The 21,970-nt window shown below is 46.0% G+C and overlaps 1 protein-coding gene across 9 annotated transcripts in view; it reads right to left on the bottom strand.

The window, feature by feature from the left end:
- Positions 1-2,982: 2,982 nt before the first annotated feature.
- The window catches only part of LOC123346248 (cytochrome P450 2D17-like), a 51,062-nt gene continuing 32,074 nt past the window's right edge, over positions 2,983-21,970 (bottom strand). For all 9 annotated transcript variants that reach the window (XM_044983541.1, XM_044983575.1, XM_044983598.1 and 6 more), the window contains 6 exons: positions 14,514-14,674; positions 14,213-14,386; positions 11,986-12,127; positions 10,769-10,956; positions 9,330-9,471; positions 2,983-4,454 (listed from right to left, as the gene is read on the bottom strand). In XM_044983541.1, the coding sequence (XP_044839476.1) occupies positions 4,276-4,454; positions 9,330-9,471; positions 10,769-10,956; positions 11,986-12,127; positions 14,213-14,386; positions 14,514-14,674 (986 nt within the window). In that variant the 3' untranslated portion in view covers positions 2,983-4,275. The remainder of the gene's footprint in view (positions 4,455-9,329; positions 9,472-10,768; positions 10,957-11,985; positions 12,128-14,212; positions 14,387-14,513; positions 14,675-21,970) is intronic.

Genomic DNA, 21,970 nt, shown 5'->3' with positions numbered 1-21,970 from the left:
ATAATAAGTTTAAATTGGTGTTCTATTATTGTTTAACAGTCCAATTTCAACAGATTAATTGCGACTTTTTTTTTAATCTAGGGTATGGCTACACTGGCGATTTGCAGCGCTGGAAAGCCTCCACCAGCGCTGCAATTAGTAAGTGGCCACACCTGCAAGGCACTTCCAGTGCTGCAACTCCCTGGCTGCAGCGCTGGCCGTATACCTCACTCGGCATGGGGAATAAGGATTCCAGCGCTGGTGCTGCAGCGCTGGTCATCAAGTGTGGCCACACACCAGCGCTGTGATTGGCCTCCAGGGAATAAGGTGTATCCCAGAATGCTTTTATAAATTACTCTCTTTGTTTTGTTATGCAGCCTCTCTTTGTTTTGTTGTGAACGAGCTCCGATCGGAGCTCCGTTCTGTACCTGGCTGTAAACAATCAAATCAGGCAGGGAGAGTGAATGAAACAGAACGGAGCCGATCGCGGAGCTCCGTTTGAACTGCTTATCTATAAAAACAAACACTGATCACAGCAAACAGAAGCTATCTGTAGCTGGCTGTGAACGATCAAATGAGAGGCAGGGGAAACAGTGTTGGATGCAGGCTGTTAGGGTTCGCAAACATTTTGTGATTTTTCCAATCTCTCTCTTCCCCGTTCCCTGTCACAGTACACCACAGGGAGTGAGTGAAACAGAGGGGGGGGTCTGGGTTGGAGGCAGGCTGTTTGCAATTAGAGTTAAGACTAAGGGCTCATGAACATTTTGTGATTTTTCCAATCCAGGAAGCTAACACACAGTGTTGGCTCCAAAAATCCACACTCTCTATCTTCCCCGCTCCCTGTCACAGTACACCACCCTCCACCCCCCTCTTTTGAAAAGCACGTTGGTGCACTTGAATGCTGGGATAGCTGCCCATAATGCAGCACTCCTAACAGCGCTGCAAATGCTCCAAATGTGGCCACACACCAGCGCTGGTAGCTGTGAGTGTGGCCACACACCAGCGCTGCTCCTACACAGCTGGATGACCAGCGCTGCAAACTACCAGCGCTGCAAACCGTAAGTGTAGCCATACCCCTAGTCAATTTGTTTTGTGTTAACTGCATGCATTAACTGTGATTAATTGACATCCCTAGTGTGGCAGGGTGGACTAGTTCCGGAGGCCCCCTGCTGGAGGCCTTGCGGCCGTGCATCACCCTGCCCCAGAATAGGGCAGCGAGAAGTCCTCCAGGCAGCCTAGAGTGGCTGCAGAGGAACAACCAGTCAGAGGGGCTGATGGAGCAGCTACTCTAGGGCCAGAGGGGCCCTATATAAGACAAGCAGCAGAGCAGAGAAGTCAGTTGCTGGCTAGAGCACGAGGAGAGAAGATGAGGTGAGTTGCTGGCTGGAAGAGCAGCAGTACTGAGGGCAGGTCTCCTTGGAGTGCTCACTGCAGACAGGACTGAAGCCCAGGGAAGGCTGCTGAAGACCAAGTGCCAGGCTGGTGGGAAGAGCAGCAGGACCAGCGGAAGGTCAGTGCGGGCAGGCTGAGCCCAGGGGAACTGAGCACAGAACCTGGCCATGCCAGCAAGGATACCAAGATGGGCCCCAGCTTGGTGGTTGCAGAAGGTAGTGCCTCTGGGAGAAGCCTTAGACCTACGGCCCCATACCAGGGCTGAGCTAAGAACTTGGACTTTAAACCCTGGAAGGGGAGACAGTGTATGTGGCTCGGCTGAAGGACTGAGTTGCTGAAGACTTGCTGAGAGAACCATTGGCTGGGGGCGGGGGATGGGGGAGAGGTGCTGACCCCGTTACACCGAGTTTAAAATGTTACTATATGCTGGTAAACTTTACTGCATTGGAGGCAATGTGTTCCATTCGTGGAGCAGGAAGTCCTCTGCATTAGTCAGTAGCACCCTAATGAAAGACTAGTCTTAAGGGAGTCCAAAGGGAATCCGGTCTCATCCATGACAGGAAAATGTCAGCTGCAACCAGGGAGTACCCAAAAGAGTAGGGATGAACAGAGCGATCCGTAAAAGCCCAGATGGAAACACACAACTTAAAGGGGTGAGGGAAACCACTCCTCCTGCCAAAAAGAATTTTGGGGTTTTTACATTGTGTGGGGTTTTTTGTTTTTCCAGAGTAAAATCTAAATTCTCTTTCCAGCTGAAAGCACCAACCATCCTTAGTAAGTTTTTGTGCGTCCAGAAAAAACAAAAGTTTTCTTTGCAACTAAGTTTTTACTTTAAATGTGGTAATTATTACCGTGATTTATCATTTGTATTAGGATAGTACCTGGAGGTCTCTTTGTGCTGGGCACTGTACAGATAGATACACAGTAAAAGACCGTCCTGGCCCTGAAGAGTTTACATTCTAAACAGGCAAGGCAGACACAGTGGGACAAAGGAAATATTATCATCATCTTTCATAGAATCTCAGAGTTGGAAGGGACCTCAGGAGATCATCTAGTCCAACCCCCTGCTCAAACCAGGACCAATCCCCAGACAGACTTTTGCCCCAGATCCCTAAATGGCCCCCTCAAGGATTGACCTCACAACCCTGGTTTTAGCAGGCCAATACTCAAACCACTGAGGTATCTCCATGTTACAGTTTGATAACGGTCTATTCCATTTCTCCAGGCTGTGTGGTCTGTGGGCGAACAGGTGACTTGGCTGAAGTGCTGATGTGCGCTGGCTAGTCTCTGCTTCCTGCAGCCTAGACAGGGCTATGGGAAACTAAGTGTAAATTAGCTGCTTTCCTTTGGGAACAAGAGGCTTTTAGGTTAAAAACAATTTTTTTGTCTGAACTATTCATAATATAGCCAAGCAGCGAATGTGATCTGCTCCCTACCTTACATCACAATTTACTCTGCAATTCCCCAAGCAAAATAACCACACCCTCATCCCTTGACTTCTAGTCACACAGCCCAAATCTCCTTTCTCACATTAACATAGAGCGTGTACTTGAGATGAGGCGCCAGAAGCAAGCAATTTTCAAGAACTAAAGAGACAGGAAGTAATAAACATTAAAGAATAAAAGATTCCTCTTTTTATTAACATAATTTTACTATTTTGTATACAATACACAGATTATAACAATCCTTTGCAAGGGCAAATTACAGGGTTATTGTGCACAAAACACAATATTTTGAGACAATTTAGTGGCAATTCCTCCCATAGTCGCTTGACTCTAACATAAGAGGTTTCTATTCCAAAGAAACTGTGTTAACACTTTTCTGGGCTGAAAGTGAAAGGAACGTATGTAATGGAGGAAGGAAGATGTCGTGTACAGACATAGCATAATATCTCTTTAAATAGTTTGTGAGCCTTTTTGTTCCATTCCTCGTGTTCAGGTTTTTTAGAAGTTGCCAGAACCCAACCAGAGCAGCAATGTGAACATGGAGGAATTCCTGGCATGTTGCGTATTTCCAATAAACGTGTTTGGACCCCACTGTACACATGTGGTTCCTTCATCTTACGTTTGTGTCAAGAGAAAAAGATAAGATCAGAACTGGAATTACACTAAACTATAAAGTACATATTGGGCAAGATCCTCAGCTGGCGTAAACAGGCATAGCTCCATTGAAGTCACTTTAGATCAGTGGAAGATGTGATCCATTTTTGTTTACCAAATCTCCAGAAATAATGCAAGTAAATCTCTGTCGATAACATTGTCTGCAGCATGTACAAGCAAATGTGAAGTGTTTTCCAAAACTGCTTCTCAGAGAAGGCATTGGCCTGGCCCTGAAGGGAATACACAGGAAAAGTGCTAGAAAACCAAACCACACCCTGCTGGCTCAGAGCACCGAGTTTCCCATTTGAACAGCCGCAATAAGCTCATATTGTGTGTTGCAATGACAAGTCTGCCAGGCTCTTGATACCTGCATGTAATCACACTATCTTTAGCATTCCGTTACACATTTGCTATGTGTACCGACACGTGACAGGGATCTACACAGTGCTGACGGGTAAACAGCCAATAGTGCTGATAGCATCATTTGATCTCAAGGAGACTGGTAAAGAATGAAGCAGACATAACACTAAGGCCAGGCCTAAACTACAGGCCTATATAGGTATAACTATGTCACTCAGGAGTGTGAAAAATCCACACCCCCCAGCGACATAGTTATACTGACCTAATGCCTGTGTAGACAGCACTATGTCATCAGAGCTTCTCCCACCAATACAGCTATCGCCTCTCAGGGAGGTGGATTAACTATGCCGACAGGAGAAGCTCTCCCGCCAGAAAAGGAGCATCTTTCAGTTAAGCACTACCGCCTTCCTAAAATATATGAGGAGAACTTTGCAAAACACTGTACTTATCTTGGGACAGCCTGGATCTGGTAGGGGTGTGGAGTGAGTGTCGCAGCAAAGCGTCCAACCTCTCGAGGCCTGGCCTGGCCCTCAGGGAGACGGAAGGTGAAATGCTGCAGGAGGCTGGTGAAGAAAAGGAAGAGCTCCATCCTGGCCAGTTGTTCCCCCAGGCAAACACGACGACCTGCAAGCGTGGGAGTGAGAAAAGAGGGAGGAGGCAGAGAGGAGGAGGATACACCACCACATGTAAATGACTAGTCACTGAAGGAGTAAGACCCTTACTGCACACCCACAGGTTGGAGTGAGCAGAGAATCTGCCTCCATATGCAGCAGATGGTGAGTCTCCCTATTCCCAGACCCTGTGTGAACAGGAACAACTAGGAAATATTTCTCCAGACCAATCAATGTTCTATTTAATCCAATTCCCTGTCTCTGATTGTAGCCAGCACCAGAAGCTTCAGTGGAAATTATAAAACCAAGGACTATGTCCGTTGATTTGGCCTAATGAGCCTGACTCAAAAGGGTCAGAGACACTCTAATACTAAATCCTCAGCTGGTTAAATTGCCCTAACTCCATTGACGTAAAAAGATCTATGGTAATTTACACCAGTTGAAGATCTGTCCCATATACTCTTCATGGAATTCTTCCCTTCTAGAATCGAAATAGGCAAATAAATGCCTTTAGATAGAGAAATCTGAGGTGGAACAACATGCCCATGCTACCAGGCAGGAGATTCTGGTTCAAGGGCGATCTGGCGACATTGGTTTCCTGGACTTGAGGCAAATACAAGTGGTGCATCTTCACCAATGACCCATGTCAGGCTAAACCACTGCAGCAAGCCTTTGCAGTACATGTACAAACAGGATCACCTCACTGCCAGCCTGAAAGACTTCACTGGTGCCATATCTACTCCCATAGCCACTGCAAAATCCTTCTCTTGGTCGTCAGGAACCTTAATGACAACACTCCCATCTTCCTCTTTGGACTGTTCTCTTTGAAGTTAGTGAAATGAAACTTTGAAGTCTATGAGCTGATATCTGAAGTGAATGAGTTATGGGTCAGAACATGTTAGGAGCTGGGTGAAACCTTGTGCAACACAGGGCCGGAAAGGGTTACACAACTAGCCGGCTAATTGACCCAGATTCAACCTTTAGAAACATAGTAGTAGATAATGATTGTGTTTTTCTGCATTTATATATATATTGTCAACCTCTAACAATATAACTGAATGTCCTGTATTCTGTTCAGTCAGAGATCAAAAGGAGATGTTAACATATAGATGAACTGTGAATGTAGTAATAGCACTGTCTTCATTTCTCTTTGAAGTATGTAGTAAACTACCTGTAAATGGCAGGAAATGAACAGTTGCCTTCTGTTAATCCGTGCAGCTAATTACCAGCGGTGCTTAGGAAATAGAAGGTTACTCCAAGACCACTATTGGTCACCCAAGGACTGCACGCTGTCAAGAGGCTGCTGGACAACTATAAAAAGAACTCTAGGGTCCTGAGCCTGTTATCTCAGATCTGCTTAAGCTTCATCAGGGGTAGTTTGAGTCAAAACACTGAGGTCTCCAGCTCCATTCTGGATCACGCTGATATTGGATATTGGACTTTGGACTATAAACTGATGAACTGATTCTGGAAAGGACTCTGCAATTCTAGAGCCCACTCTCTCTACTATGAAACTGACCTAAGAATTTTGTTCATATCTGTATGTGTAATGATCTTTTAACCAATACACTCCCTCTTTTTTCTTTTTTAATAATTCTTAGTTTTGTTAATAAGAATGGGCTGTAAGCATGTATTTGGGTAAAATCTGAGATATTCATTAACCAGATGGTCAATGTGTCCGATCCTTTGGGATTGGTAAGCTTTTTATATGATGAACAATATTTTCAGTAATCTTCATCGTATCTGGAGACTTGGGTGTCGGGGTGGGAGCTCAAGGATGGGTTGCTTTAAGGGAACTGTATTTGGCTTCTGGGTAACCAGTAAGGTATTGCATTGTAGAAGCTGTTTTGTTGCTGGCTTGGTGAATCCGAGTATTACAATAACCATCACTTTTGGGGATTGTCTGCCCCATTCATTGCAGTTTACCCTAACTGAGCAATCTCAACATACCCCCACTCCCCTCCCAGTACCCCAGTCACACCTTGTTATGAGTTGACTCAAAACCTCATTCAAACTGATGTGTGAACGTGCCTGTCACTTAAGATAGTTGTAAGAAATACTTAAGGGGACACACCTAATACAAAGCCTAATGAAATCTGCCCAGAAACTAGCATCAGGTGGGTAGGGAGTTCCACTTGGTATTGTGACCAGGTTGGGGAGAGGGGGAGTGGAAGGGGGTTGCAAGTCTGTGAGAGAACACACAGAAACTGAGAACAGAGAAATTCACCCTTCACAATTTTTGTTGGCCTTTTCCAATCCCAATATAGCTTTTTTTGAGATGGGGTGACCACATCTGCACGTGGTATTCAAGATGTGGGCGTACCATGGATTTATATAGAGGCAATATGATATTTTCTGTTTTATTATCTATCCCTTTCTTAATGATTCCCAACATTGTTTGCTTTTTCTGACTGCCATAGTACATTGAGTGGAAGTTTTCAGAGAACTATCCACAATGACTCCAAGATCTTTCTTGAGTGGTAACAGCTAATTTAGACCCCATCATTTGATATGTATAGTTGGGATTATGCTTTCCAGTGTGCATTACTTTGCATTAATCAACATTAAATTTCACCTTCCATTTGGTTGCCCAGTCACCCAGTTCTGAGAGAGCCTTTGGTAGCTCTTCACAGTCTGCCTGGGACTTAACTATCTTGAGTAGTTTTGTCTTATCTGCAGATCTGGAGTCTGTTTACCCCTTTTTCCAGATCATTTATGAATATGTTGAATAGGACTGGTCCCCGTACAGACCCCTGGGAGACATCACTATTTACCTCTCTTCATTCTGAAAACTGACCATTTATTCCTCCCCTTTGTTTCCTATCTTTTAACCAGTTACCGAGCCTTTGGTGAGGGACCTTTTCCACATGCTTGTTGACCTCCTCAAAGAATTCTAGTTTCAACTAGCCATTGAGATTGGAAAGGGGCAACACTATTATCTAGTGTAGCTGTGGAGCAAATAGGAAAGGTAGAGTGTTGTGCTTTGTGCTGCTAAGGTACAAATACAGAGCTAGCTAACAAAAGTCCATTCTTGAATTACGTGAGGCTCCCGGTGGGTGTGACTCTGTTTTAATGCATAGAGGAGCAAAGGATTGCCTTGATCCCATGTGCTGATGGCACCGCCCCATTTGGGGTTGTGAGCCATATTTTGGGAACCGCTGCTCCACACAGAGTGAAAGTCAGGCACTGACAAAGTGCAGGGAAGACTGATTGCACTGCAGTTTGGCACAAATGGAGGGTAGCTGCTCAATTACCTGTTTACCGACTAAAATAAAATCATAAAATGAAAAATAAAATTGGCTTTTAACCAAGGGTATGTCTACACTTTGAGCTGGAAGGTGCCATCTTGGACAGGATCATCCTCAGGGCGACCAGCCCCTCCCATTGCTCACGCTGCAGTGGCTACACTCCTACGTGCTATTGGCGAGTTAGTGTGGGTATGTGTACCCAACCTGGAACATAGACCCCCAGTCTGAAGTGTAGAGGTACCCGCTGAGCCAATACCTAGCTCAGCTTAGTACCAGGACACAGATAACCCCACCCCATTACTGCAGAGTATTTTGGAAATGCATTAATCGCTGCCTAACTTACCAACTCCTCTCTGTAACTGAACCATTGAAAGAAACCTAGAAAGCACCAACCACTGTGCTAAGTGTTCATGGATTTCTGGAGCTGATCTGGTCACTGGGAAAGGTCCTGTGGCAAAGCTATAACTGCTCAGTGCATAGACCCTTCTGTCTAAGCCCTCGTGTTTCCCACTGCTGGAACTCCGGGGCTGCACTGGTACTTGCCTGGCAGAGGCAGTGCCCCACCAGTTCAGGCATCCCACTACTGTTGATATGGTGACCTGAGAAGTTAGGACAGACCCTACAGCCCCTCACCAACCACAGTTGGCCTCCTTTGGTGTGTATCAGAGAATCACTATTTCCCTCTTCCCATCTCTCTGGTGAGTTGGGAGCATACGGGAGACTGGGAACATCCATCTCCCCTTTATCCCCTACTGATCCATGTACCCCAATGCAGTGGTCTCAGAGCCTCCAGTAACAAAGGGTTCCTTTGATCAGGGTGCCTTGCAACAGATAAAGTAGTATGTGCACACAACAATTTTGATCATGCTTTATGAGAAATCCTTAACTCTGATCTCATCCTTTTCTCAATAACACACACCTCACCTGTGTGCACACTGTTTCTAAACAGATTCCTGGGCTTGTAGTTAAGGTTTTCTGTTACAGTGCAGACGCGATTAATGTGTTGCATTCAGTATGTCCCTGTGTCTAATGGAGTATGAAGTAATTTCTCTGGGGAGATGCAGCCTGCTCATGAAGAACAGAGCCTAACGTGACAGATGGGTGTATCGGCTTAAGGGACAGAGGTCCTCCTTAACCTGGCAGTTCCTCGCTCCTCAGGGATTAAGTAGGTGGGTTTCTTACATAAGCAATTGGAATTGATTTTTAATAAGTTTATCTTCTATTTAAATAACTACAGCTGTAGAAGATGAGCAATGAATTAATTAAGATGAGGGTTGCCCAGCTTATTGCAGAGTATAGAATACAGGACTGCTTCCCTTTGGCCGAGTGGTTTACGTAGGTCCCTGGGGCAAGCTGCTCAGACTCTCAAGGCCTGACCCTAAATACAGTATTTCAAGGCCAGAGTTTCTGCGCTGGAGAAATAAAGAGAGGGAGTTATTATGCAGAGGTTGCGTAGAACAGGCCCAGCTCAGCACAGACTGCATTGATCTTCCCCTGGAGGAAGCTGCTCTCATGATGAGAGGGACATCTTGCTTTAGAGGAGACTCACTTTCTCATAACAGTAGTGGGTCACATCTCATGCACTGTGCCTCATTTCCACAGGGATGGCCTCTCCCAGTTGCTCCTCCCCTTGGATTTACCTGCTGAGAAAGGCAGGAAGGCCTCTCGCTTCACAAACTGCCCATCTGCATCCAGGAAGTGCTCCGGGTAGAACTGGTGCGGCTTTTCCCAAACCGTTTCATCCTTCAGCACCGAGGACAAGTTAGTGATGACTGTCGTCCCCTGACCCACCCCAGAGAAGAAACAGGGTACATAAGAATTGTCACATCAGAACAGGCCAGTCCCTCTGCATTCAATATCCCATCTCAATTAGTGGCCATTGTAGGATGCTTCAGAGGAAGGCACAGAACCCATCTCAGGTATCTAATTGTATAATCTTATAGCACAGTGGAGTGGGATGCTTTCAGGGGCCTAGGCTTCAGAGCACATGCTGTGCACTGGCTGTCGCCCTTGTACATTGCATGCTAGCTAGACTAAGAGTATGCAAGTGGTGTTTTCATGGTCTAATGAGGTTCATGAGGTGAAAATTGCTTCTACTCCCCAATTCCTTCAAATATTTTCTCAAGTTAATTTTAGCTCTAGTAAGAGTGTTCTGATTGAGAGACTCCGAACTACAGTTCTCATTGTTTTCACAGAAAAAGTAAGATCTTCCCCTTCTCACATGCCTTTGGCCTGAGCTACAGGAGCTTCCTCTAAGGGCAAAAGTGGAGTTTAGTATTGTATGGTTTTGGTCTCTTCAGTGAGACTGTCACCAGGGAAGGCAATAATTGCCCATCATTGTCTCTTGTCTACTTCGAACTGGACTGAGATGCACAGTGGCCTCTGAACAGCCTTCAGATAGAGTTTTAGTTGCTACTGTTTTGGATTTGAACTCTTGACCTAGCAGGTAGTTTCTATATCCCATTCCAAATTCCCTCCACACACTTAATCAGCATTAACTTTCTCAAAAAGAACAGGAGTACTTGTGGCATCTTAGAGACAAACAAATTTATTTGAGCATACGCCTTCGTGGACTATAGCCCACTTCATCGGATGCATAGAATGGAACATATAGTGAGCCCACGAAAGCTTATGCTGAAATAAATTTGTTAGTCTCTAAGGTGCCACAAGTACTCCTGTTCTTTTTGCGGATACAGACTAACACAGCTGCTACTCTGTCATTAACTTTCTCCACCTTCAAGCAGATGTACTGAATGTTATAAGGTGCCCAGGACAAACTTAGTCTCCCTTGTAATGATTGCAATCCTTAGTTGTATTTTAGCTCAATTCGTTGTTTTTTCAGATATCCAAAGGCTTGTTGAAGATGGAGCTAATCACATAAACAAGGCTCTCTCTGAGGCCCAAGCTCTTTCAACACTGCCCATTTGATAACTCGCCAATGGTTGTGTGATTCAGGGCCTGGTGCTCCACCCCCCTTTGCATGGAACCTTGGGGAGATTCACATATGGAATGTCTGCAGCTTTAGGACATAAGTCTACAAGGGGAGAAGATGTCTGCATCCCCTGCTGGCCACAGATACCTTTGGAATGAAGAAGCCTTGGAGCTCGGTGTCCCGGTATGTCATGTGAGGCACTCCAACAGGAAAGATATCCCCATAACGTTGAGTTTCATAGATCACAGCATTGGTATAAGGCATGTTCGCTAGGTCCTCCATCTGGGGTGACCTGTCCCTGCCAATCACCTTATCAATTTCCTCGTGGACTTTACCTGGAAAAAGACACTTTACATCCTCCTCAATATAACATAATCATGTACATCAACACTGCAGAAATGCAGAACCTGCAGATTTATCCTTAAGCTTTAAACACTGGGGGGGGCGGGGCTTGTATGTCTTTTTGTACAGCGCTGGGTTTATATTCTGTGAGTTTGTTAGCCACCTTCCTATCAATCACTGAGCAGTTTACAAGTGAATCATCTCTAGGAAGTGGGTGCTCTAAGTGTCTGGGAGGGGGCTGGTGACTGGGGCACTTGTTCAAGGGTCAGGAATGATACCCAGCAGTGGGGAGAGGGTGTGGACCAACTTCTGATTTCTCTCACCTCCACACAACCAGAAAGCCTCTTTGATACCCCAGACATGCACTGCTCTGCTTCCCAACTAATTCCTGACCTTACAATCAGGTCTTGTATGTTTCTTGAAAGTACCTGAAAGCAAGAGTGCAAGGGAGGCAGAGTTTAGCTGGTTGGGGGTGAGGGGCAAAGTGAGCCCCATAGACAGTGGGAAAGAGAGGAATGCAGAATTAGGCACTGAAGGAGAGCACTCATCTTCTGATACACAGCCCAACTTACATAGTCATCCTCTGTGCTATGGGCTAATAAGCTCATTGTTAGAGACATTCCACCTTCTTCATACTGTATTTGACCCACTTGTGCCTCCGGCATTAGCACATTTAAGCAGGTTAGCATTTATCCCTATGGAGACCCTAAGAGAAGGAAGAGTTACCAAGTAGCTACGAGGGTCTCAGAGTGCACTTGTCATGAAGAAAAGTGGTGAGCGCTCCCTCTGACACTGAAATCTTGAACAGGGGCTTGCTCTCTCCCTTCTCCCTTGCCACAGGTCTTTGCTCTCCCTCTCAGAGAGTTTTCCAGTGGAATTATTCTCCCAATCACTGCTGTGACTGCTGCCTCGGCAGCGTCATATGCCCAGAACACAAAAGTGACAGCAGATGCTAAGAAGTTCTCAGTGGAAGATGCAGGGTTGGGAGAACCGGTCACATCTCCACCAGTCCTCTTGCTTACACTGGATGTCAGGATGGAGAAGCATGTACAGCAATGCCCAGCGCAGGGTGGTGGAGGTGGTCTCAGTGCCAGCGGTAAACAAGTCAACTGTTACCATACGAAGGTTGTTGTCATTGAAACTGCTCCCCGCATGCTCTTTGGCCTGAAGGGAACAAAAGAGAGCGTGATTTGACCTTAGATTTTTGCTGGGGAGAGAGGAGCAGACGGGTAGATAGTGGTAATTCATATTCTCAGACTGAAAGGTTGAATCGTTTGCAGAGTGCAGCAAAACACATGCATATGACAACACACGCCATAAAGGCTCCTTGGTCACATACATTTCAAAGTAATAATTTGTCCCACACATCATGGACTTTAGCAGGAAAAAAGCTCAGGACCTTCTGCTCCAAAAATACAAGGTATGTCTACACTGCAATATAAGCCCAGGGTTAGCGGCACTTGACTCAGCTGACCCTGGGCTAGAGAACCCAGAGCTTGAGCATCTACACTGGGGTAGTCAATAGGTGGATGGCAGGCCAAATCTGGACTGCTAGATGCTTTTGAACAGACCCTTTTAATTTACTTATTATTATTGTTTATTTTTCTCTGCAGTTGGGACCTTGCCGATACCCTGAGCAAGAAATTTGGACCTTGACGAACAATTATCAACTACCCCTGCAGAAGTCTACGTTGATTGTCAACCCTAGGTTAAGAATATTCTAGGACAGGCGTGAACCTCTGGATCCACACTGTAGCAGACAGAGCCGAGTGAAACCAACCATATCCCAGACTCCCTAACACCCTCCCAGAATGTGGCCGCTCTAGCCTTGACTGTGGGAAAGCTTTACTGCCCACCCTGCATGTTACAGGAAGTTTGACCAGCCTGACAACACTGCCTGCCGAGCAACATGGAAGAGGCCCCTATTCAAGAACTTTTCTTGCTTGCGCTGTCCCGCCTGTGTCAGAAATGGGGCAGAGTTTCCATGAGGTGCTGGTGGACATTTCAGCCGCACTTTCTAACCCACCAAAGTCCAGGGGTTCTGGAATAATTTTTATAGTGGGGGCGCTGATGATGGAAACCATGTATTTGGTGTTTGTTATTACTAATTCAAGCCAGCGGTTGTGGCCAGTTCCAGTTCCAGCACCACTAAGGCACCTGAAAGAGCTTATGGTGGTGGAGGAAGAGTACCCGGGCGCAGCAGACTCACACTGGCTGATGGTGCTCAGTAAACTCAGCATATGCACTGGAAACTCTGCGCATAGTCTCTTACCACCAGAGTTAAAGGAGAGTCTCCAGTCAGTCTTAGAGATTTGTGCCTCTGCAACTGCAAGAGGTTAGTGTGATCACTCACACTTGATCAGCTCAGAAATTCCATGTAGTAGCATAAAGGTTTCTTATCTAGATTTTCTCAGAGCAATTTTATAAATTTGGACAAAGACTTCACATGGGCAATAACTAATATGCTATTTAAAAGCCAATTAAAATGTAATTTGCTTTGTTTGCGACTCAGAACAAGAAGTTGACATTTAGAAACTTCCCACAAAATGAACGTTTTTTAAAAAAGGTTTCAGGTTAATCAACATTTTAAAAATACTATAAAATAAAACAAACCATAAAATAAGTGAAAAATCGAAATGTGCTGTTCTGACAACCTCAAAACAGAATGTTCAAGCCTATCAAAATGTTTCATTTTGATTTTTTCTAAATGAAATTTTGTCAAAAGTGACATGTTTCATTGTTTCAATTTTGCAACCAGCTGTTCTAGAAAGATATAAAAACAGATCAGGTTTTTGTTCTGGAACATGTTTCCAGCCAGGAATTCCCAGCAGCCTGCCTTTGAACGAAGCTGTGACTTGGAAGGATGAAGGAAGTCTTCTCTGTGACCTTTGCCAAAACGATTAAAAATGTCTCTAAACTGTACATGGTCGGCTTATGACAGGGCTGTTCCATGGCCAAGAGAGCTAAGGAGCCAGGTACAGCACCCACTAGAGTGGGGCACTGCCTCAGTGCAAAGTTCCAACTATCAGCCTATTCTTCAGCTGATTTCTGAGCATGAGCTCATTAGACTCACTAGATAAGGGAAAACCAGAAGAAATAGAACTGTGAGCTGTTCATAGCAGTTCTATTAGCAAAAGGATTTTGCTTGTAAACTTTACAACAAGGGAGAAGGGAAGCTAAAAGGGAGTGTTCCCATCACTAATATCTTCACGGAGCCAACGAGATTTGCACCTGCTGTTCTCCTCCTACCTTCTCTATCTCCTGTAGAAAAGCATCAGTGAAGTCTCTCGTGTGGGTAGGATTCCAGGTCGTCCTGTGCTCCTTCACAAGCTCATCTGTGAAGTCCAGGACCTCCTTTTGGGCTCGGAAGACGCTCTGTGGCACTCCAGGGATACGCAGCAGCCAAGGTACTACGATAAGGAGCTAAGATAACACAGTGAGAGAGAGAAAACAACAGCCCATGACTCCCAGAAAAGAATCACTAAACTACAATCTTACTGATCAATCAAATGGCAGCTTCTTACCGACCAAATCATACGTGATGAGTTACCTGGGGCAGGAATCCACCTTCTTCGTTCAGGGCCTGTTCAAAGAAATGCAGCAACCTCTGAAATTTCTTATTGTCATAGTCAAAGCGCTCACCATAGACAAGGGAGCAGATCACATTGCTAACTGCGTTGTTTATAAGAAAATGTGGATCAAAAGGACGACCTGAAAAACATACAGGACCAACCAAAGACATTAGGAGGCACAACATCATTGTAGCCTGCCCCTCACTGCAAGAACCTCTAACATTTCATGCATCCGATGAAGTGGGTATTCACCCACGAAAGGTCATGCTCCAAAACATCTGTCAGGGTATGGCTACACTGGCGAGTTGCAGCGCTGGTAGTTTGCAGCGCTGGTCGTCCAGCTGTGCAGGGCCAGCGCTGCAGTGTGGCCACACTGACAGCTACCAGCGCTGCAGTGTGGCCACATTGGCAGCATTTCCAGCGCTGTACTGAGAGGTGCATTGTGGGCAGCTATCCCACAGAGCACCTCATCCCGTTTTGGCGCCGTTTTGGCGCTGAGTATTGTGGGAAGGGGAAGGAAGTGTGTGGGTCATTCCGCTTCCTGTTCCAACGCCCCGTGGTGCATCGCTTCACTTCCCAGCAGTCACACTTTCGCCGTACACGTTTCTTGCCATTGTGAGTGCAGCACGCTGTGAAATGGAGCCTGAGCTGCTGAGGAATTTGCTGCTGACTGTCGCCAGCACATCACGTTTGGCAGTTGAGCTATTCCTTCAGCTCCAAAGTGACAGTGAGGATTCCGATGATGATATGGATTTGCCTAAAGCGGGTGACATGAAATTGCTTGTGGCGGTTACGGAAATGCTCAGCACCGTGGAACGCCGCTTTTGGGCTCGTGAGACAAGCAGTGAGTGGTGGGATCACATTGTCATGGAAGTCTGGGATGACGAGCAGTGGCTGCAGAACTTTCGTATGAGAAAAGCCACTTTCATGGGACTGTGTGCTGAGCTCGCCCCCACCCTGCGGCGCAAGGACACAAGATTGAGAGCTGCCCTGACGGTGGAAAAGCGGGTGGCTATTGCAATCTGGAAGCTGGCAACTCCCGACAGCTACCGGTCGGTTGGAAACCAGTTTGGAGTGGGAAAGTCGACCGTTGGAATCGTGTTGATGCAAGTTTGCAGGGCCATTAATCGCATCCTGCTAAGGAGAACCGTGACTGTGGGGAACGTGCAGGACACTGTGGATGGCTTTGCAGAAATGGGTTTCCCTAACTGTGGAGGGGCAATAGATGGGACGCATATTCCTATTCTGGCACCACCCCACCTAGCCTACGAGTACATTAATCGCAAGGGGTATTTCTCTATGGTTCTCCAGGCGCTTGTGGATCACCGTGGGCGTTTCACTGATATTTACACAGGCTGGCCTGGAAAAGTGCATGATGCACGCATCTTTCGGAACAGTGGCCTGTTCAGGAAGATGCAGGAAGGTACATTTTTCCCAGACCGAAAGATCACAGTAGGGGACGTTGAAATGCCCATTGTGATCCTTGGGGACCCCGCTTACCCATTAATGCCTTGGCTCATGAAACCCTATACAGGGAAGCTGGACAGGAGCCAGGACCGTTTCAACTACAGGCTGAGCCGATGCCGAATGACTGTGGAGTGTGCTTTTGGCCGTTTAAAGGGGCGCTGGCGGGTGCTTTATGGGAAGCTAGACTTGGGGGAAAGCAGCATCCCTGCGGTTGTATCCGCGTGCTGTACCCTCCATAATATTTGTGAAGGGAAGGGTGAAACATTCAGCCAGGCATGGAACAACGAGGTGCAAGTCCTGGAGGCTGAATTTGCACAGCCAGACAGCAGGGCTACTAGAGACGCCCACCACAGGGCAACAAGGATTAGGGATGCCTTGAGGGAGGAATTTGAGGCAGAAAGCCAACAGTAATGTTTTTTGCCTTGACCAGGAGTGACGTGCACTGGTTACAGTGCTTTTAAGTGCCTGTGTTTTCCTTGATGTTTGTTACCTGTGTTTTCATTGGGGTTTATCATCTTTCACTTTATGCAGTAATAAAAACTGTTTCATAATCAAAGAAATCATTTATTTAAAAAAAAGGAAGTACACGGGCAGGGGGGTTGGTTGTTGAACTGTACATTCATAGTTTTGCATATGTACTGCCAGGAGTGCTGTGCACCTCAGGATTGTACTGTTGCATGGTGATGGGGGTTGAGTGCAGAGGGTAAGGGTCGTAGTTCTCTGGGCTCATAGGTGACCGTACAGGTGTCGGGGGCAGCTGGTGATGGTGTAGGTAAGAACCTGGATGCTGGGGAATGGGACTTGGAGCTGACATTGGTGCATAGGGGAAAGAGGTTTGGGAGGGTGGGGGTTTTGCATGGTAGTGCTCTGCCTGCATTGCTACCAGTGACTGCATACAGTCTGTTTGGCGCGCAATGAGGTTTATAAGCTGCCTCGTGGTTTTCTTCTGCGTCAACGCCTTTCTCCTGCTTTCTGTTTCCCTCCAGTGCTGCATCTTTTCTCTCCATTTCTGCGCATTTTTATTCTCTGCTGCACACTGGTTCATAACTGCCTTGACCAAATCTTCTTTGCTTCTGTTCGGTTTCCTTCTCAGGTTCTGAAGCTTTCTTTCAGTCACTGATAAGACCGGCCCAGGACTACTCAAGGTCACTATAAAAATACAGCAAATGATACATTTTAAGAGAGCTTGCATTGTGTATAATCTGAAGTAAAAGTCTCACACAAGCATTCCTCAGACATTTCAGCAACTGCTAGAGAATTCACAGCCTCCCAGAAATGGTAATGGTAATTAACCCTGGGGTTCCTGCCTGCCGCGGTATGCTCGGGCAGGGGGCTTCAAGCTTCATGGCTACACTGCCTAGTTTTGGGCTTTGTTAAAGGCAGCACTGCCATGTCCCTCAGGAATTAACCCTGGGGTTCCTGCCTGCCGCGGTCTGCTCGAGCAGGGTGCTTCTTGCTTCATGGCTAGACTGCCTTGTGGAGGCCAAGAATTAATTAATAAAGGTTTGAAGGGATCTTAATGTATGTTAGCTAATTAGCAGAGGTTAAGCTGTTACCCTGTATCTGGTGCAGAGTGAATTGTGTGAAAAGTCGTTACGACCTTGTGAATTGCAGTCTTGTTTTCTGTTCTGGTATTGCAGACAAATAAGATAATGAATAGGCTTATGTATAAACAAATGCAAATGTTTACTTTTACTGTCTGCAAGTATGCTAACCATGGTCTGCTAGAAAGGTATAAAGATTGTTATGATTGTTTACTAATTGAGAGAGATCTGTCCAGGACAAGGGGCAACCCAGTTCCTGACACTCTCTCCCTCTTGTGTTCACTAGAGTATTATAATAAAGTATTTGTTTTTGCTGCACCTAAACCTAAACATAAGCGAGAACTGAGTTTTCTTCGACAATTTGGGGGCTCGTCCGGGATGGCAACGCCCACGGACACACAGACGGCTGCTACGGATCGTTCCCCTTCGAACCCCATGGCGCCACAATAGAGGTAAGAGACCTTTTGAAATCTCTATTGGGGTATCGGAGGAGGACTGTCTGTGGGGGACGTCTGTTTCTGTTGGGCTCACGCCATCTGAACTTTTGACTGTGCAGCAGGATCAAATGCAGAGTGGTATTGGGGAGAGGCCCCAATAAGGTTAGTTTATAGCAGTACTGGGAACTGCTGAGTTGGCCAACAGGTAATGCATAAGGTAATGCATTAGAATGCACCGGTGCTGAGGGGTTTTTACCGCCTCAAGAGGGGTTGTCATACCGCCTCATGGTATTGGTCCGGACCAGGTAACGATGCATCTTGGTTAAAAAAAATAAAAAAATAAAAGAAAAAAGAAAAAAAATTTTAAAAAGGTTAAAAAAGGGTTAAATAGAGGAAAGAGGCCTTGGTGTGTGTGTGTGTGTATACCGGTGTGAGTGTTTGTTGCTGGAAGACGCCCAGATTGCCCTGTGAAGCGATTGCTAATGATCAGGAGTAGTCTAACGCAAGCCCAGTAACTAGTGGATCTTTAGGAGATCCGACCCATGGTGGGCTGACTCAGCTTGGCATAGTCCGGCGAGGAAGCTGCCTGGGTCTAGGAGTGTGTGAACCCATCTTCCCTCCCTTTCCCTTCTGTGTGGGCTACTGACAATCTGATCGTCTCCCTGGAAGCAATTAGAGTATGTGGCTTTCTCTCCCAGAGATTAGCTGACGCTCTTTGCTGAAAGGGGGTGTACGAGGGTCGTAGTCTTTCTTGTGAGTCTCTCCTGTACGTGAGTGCCCTGTAGGGAGGGATTCTTAGATTCTGGTCCGCTAGCGTGGACAGGGACCCCTTCAGTTGGTGTGACTGGAACATGGGGGGGGAACAGTCTAAACTTTCCACTTTACCCCCTAAGGGTACCCCAGCATATTACATGTACGTACATTATGGTCCTAAAACCTGCAGGTATTTAAATGATTGGAATCTGTACACGCGTGAAAATTCATTTAAACAATGCCCATTAGAAGGTACCTTTGAGTTAGATAAACTTACATACCTCAAAGAATCCCTTAAATCACACACCTCTGCTGCGCAGTGCGAGCAGTTTCTGTCTTGGTGGGAGGAAGCAACAAAGAGACTCCATGAGTCTCGGGTGCGGAGTCTGAAGGACTCCCAGGAGAAATTAAAAACTGAAGTACAGGATTTAAAACTTAAATGTCAGACATCCAAATGTCTTCCTGCTTCAGTGCAGCCCTCTGCTTCTCTTTATCCTCAATTAGTTAAACCTGAAAGTGAGGAGGAGACTACAGAAGATATAGTGGATTTTTTTAGCAGCATTCCACAGCCGCAGCAGGTTTCCCCCTCGGCCCCCCCTTCTCGGGCTGTGCAGGCAGTAATTGTTTCGTCGCCGCAATTATCAACTGCACAAGTTGTTCATTCTCCTTCTTCGGAAGAATTATCTTCTTCCCTACTGACTGACACCAGTAGTCCGGTTAACCCTACTTCTGCTGATAACCATGCCGGCTACTTTCTTAGAAGCACGACACAGGCACTCCAGGCTCCTTTAAGGGACTTGCCTGGAGCTGGAGCGATAGGGGGGTTAGTTAAGGTACATGCCCCGTGGACACCTGGAGATCTTAGAAACTTGGTGAAAGAATTTCCTAAAATCAGGGAGGAGCCAGTAAAGTTTAGAGAAGAGCTCCAGACAGTGATTCAGTGCTATAATCCATCTTGGGCAGATATTAATCAACTTTTACGAGCTGTACTGCCCACCGAAGTTCAACAACGGCTTAACAGACAGGCAGCTTGGCCTGATACCGACCCTGGTATTGGGGATGCTTTGACAGAGGCTAGGAATCGTCTCTTGACCTCTATTTCAGAAGTTTGTCCTAAGAAAACAGATTGGACCAAGATTGCAAATTGTAAACAAAATAAGGGAGAATCACCTGCTGATTATCTTGATAGACTGACTAAGGTCTTTGAACAGCATTCGGGAATTACTGATCCAGCTGATAATGCCAGGGAAGCGGTAGGAGCTGCTTTTGTTCAGGGACTCTTGCCAAGAGTTCAGCAACCATTGAGAACTATTTGTATTGGCTGGCAAACTAAACCCCTTTCAGAATTGGTGACAGTTGCAAATCATTGTACAGCTTGCATAGACCAGAAGAAAGAAACTGGTGAAACAAAACTTATGGCTTTACAGTTACAAACTTATCAGAACAGGGGTCGTGGGGGAATGAGAAGAGGACGGGGAAGAGGTCGTGGGAGAGGTATGGGACGGGGTTCCTCATATCCTGCCCAGAATCCTGCCCCGACTGGGAGCACTGCATGCCACTTGTGTGGTCAGGAGGGACACTGGAGAAATGAGTGTCCAAATCGATTTGCTCAAAATCCTACTCAGTTCCCCAATCCTGAAGCACCTGTATTCTCCCCACAAGGAACCCCTTACTAGGACAGCCTGAGGGAACGTAACTGCATCATGAATCCTTTAATTTCTATTAATCAAGAAGGCCCATTTGTTGATTGTAATATTGCTGGTAAATCTGTTACTTGTCTTGTAGACACTGGGGCTAGTAGGTCTGCTCTGAGATCCTCGGAGTTTCCCTCTGTTCCTTTGTCCGCTTTGTCTGTTAATGCTGTGGGCATTTCAAACTGTCCTGTTTCGCATCCTGTCTCAGTACCCCTCGATATTTGTCTTGGCCCTCTAGAGGATAAACATTCCTTTCTACTCAGTTCTACTTCTCCTGTGAATTTGCTGGGAAGAGATCTGTTGTGTAAATTAGGTTGTACCATTTACTGTACACCAGATGGCGTATTCTTACAGGTTCCTGATGAGAATACTAACCTGGTGTTGGCTACACTCCATATATCCGAGCCAGCTGCGTCGAAGTCTCCACTCAGCCCTGACCTTGTGCATTTGTTGTCACAAGTGCCCCCCCATCTCTGGTCTCGTCATGCAAATGAAGTGGGACAGATTAGAACAGCCGAGCTGGTTAAGATTTTTGTGGACCCTGCTAAGCTTTTGCCAAGGATTCCACAGTACCCACTGCGTCCTGAAGCAGTGGCAGGCATAGCTCCGGTTATAGAATCTTTATTGCAACAGGGTATTATTGTTCCCACTATTAGTTCTTGTAATACTCCTATCTTTCCTGTAAAGAAGCCAGGAAGGAATACCTATCAGTTTGTTCAAGACCTTCGCGCTATTAATGCTGTGGTTTTGCCTTCTTTTCCAGTGGTTCCAAATCCAGCTACAATTCTTTCTTGTATTCCACCGTCAGCCACTTATTTCTCTGTTGTAGATTTGTGTTCAGCATTTTTTTCCATTCCAATTCACCCAGATAGTCAGTATTTGTTTGCCTTTACTTATAAAGGATGTCAGTATACCTGGACCAGGTTACCCCAAGGGTATACTGAATCTCCCTCCCTGTTTTCTCAGATCCTGAAGAAGGATCTGGATGATGTGGTTTTCCCTGGAAAATCAGTACTTATACAATATGTGGATGACCTTTTACTGGCGTCTTTCTCTTTTGACTCTTCTAAAACTGATACTCTGACTCTTTTAACTGCTTTAGCTGCCAAAGGTCACAAAGCATCCCGAGAAAAACTCCAACTATGTCAACCCAAGGTTCATTATCTTGGTCATGATATTTCTCATGGCAAGCGTCATTTATCAGACTCTCGTATTTCAGCTATTTTAAATATGCCTAGGCCTAGTACTGTTTCTCAAATGCGTACTTTTCTGGGCATGACTGGATATTGCAGGCAGTGGATTTTAGGTTATGCAACAGTGATTAAACCCTTACAGGATCTGACTAAGTCTGGTACCCCTGAACCTCTTCCTTGGCCCCCAGAGGCTGAGAGTGCTTTTGTTGCTATTAAACAGAGACTATCTACTGCTCCGGCCCTGGGACTTCCTGATTATACTAAACCGTTTACTCTTTTCTGTCATGAGCGTAATGGGTTTGCTTTGGCTGTACTAACGCAAAAGCACGGGGACAAACACCGTCCAA

This window comes from Mauremys mutica, chromosome 1, assembly GCF_020497125.1.
Source record: "Mauremys mutica isolate MM-2020 ecotype Southern chromosome 1, ASM2049712v1, whole genome shotgun sequence".
Classification (NCBI taxonomy): Eukaryota; Metazoa; Chordata; order Testudines; family Geoemydidae; genus Mauremys; species Mauremys mutica.
The sequence above is the reverse complement of the archived record's forward strand: the minus strand, read 5'-3'. Positions and strand labels throughout refer to the sequence as shown.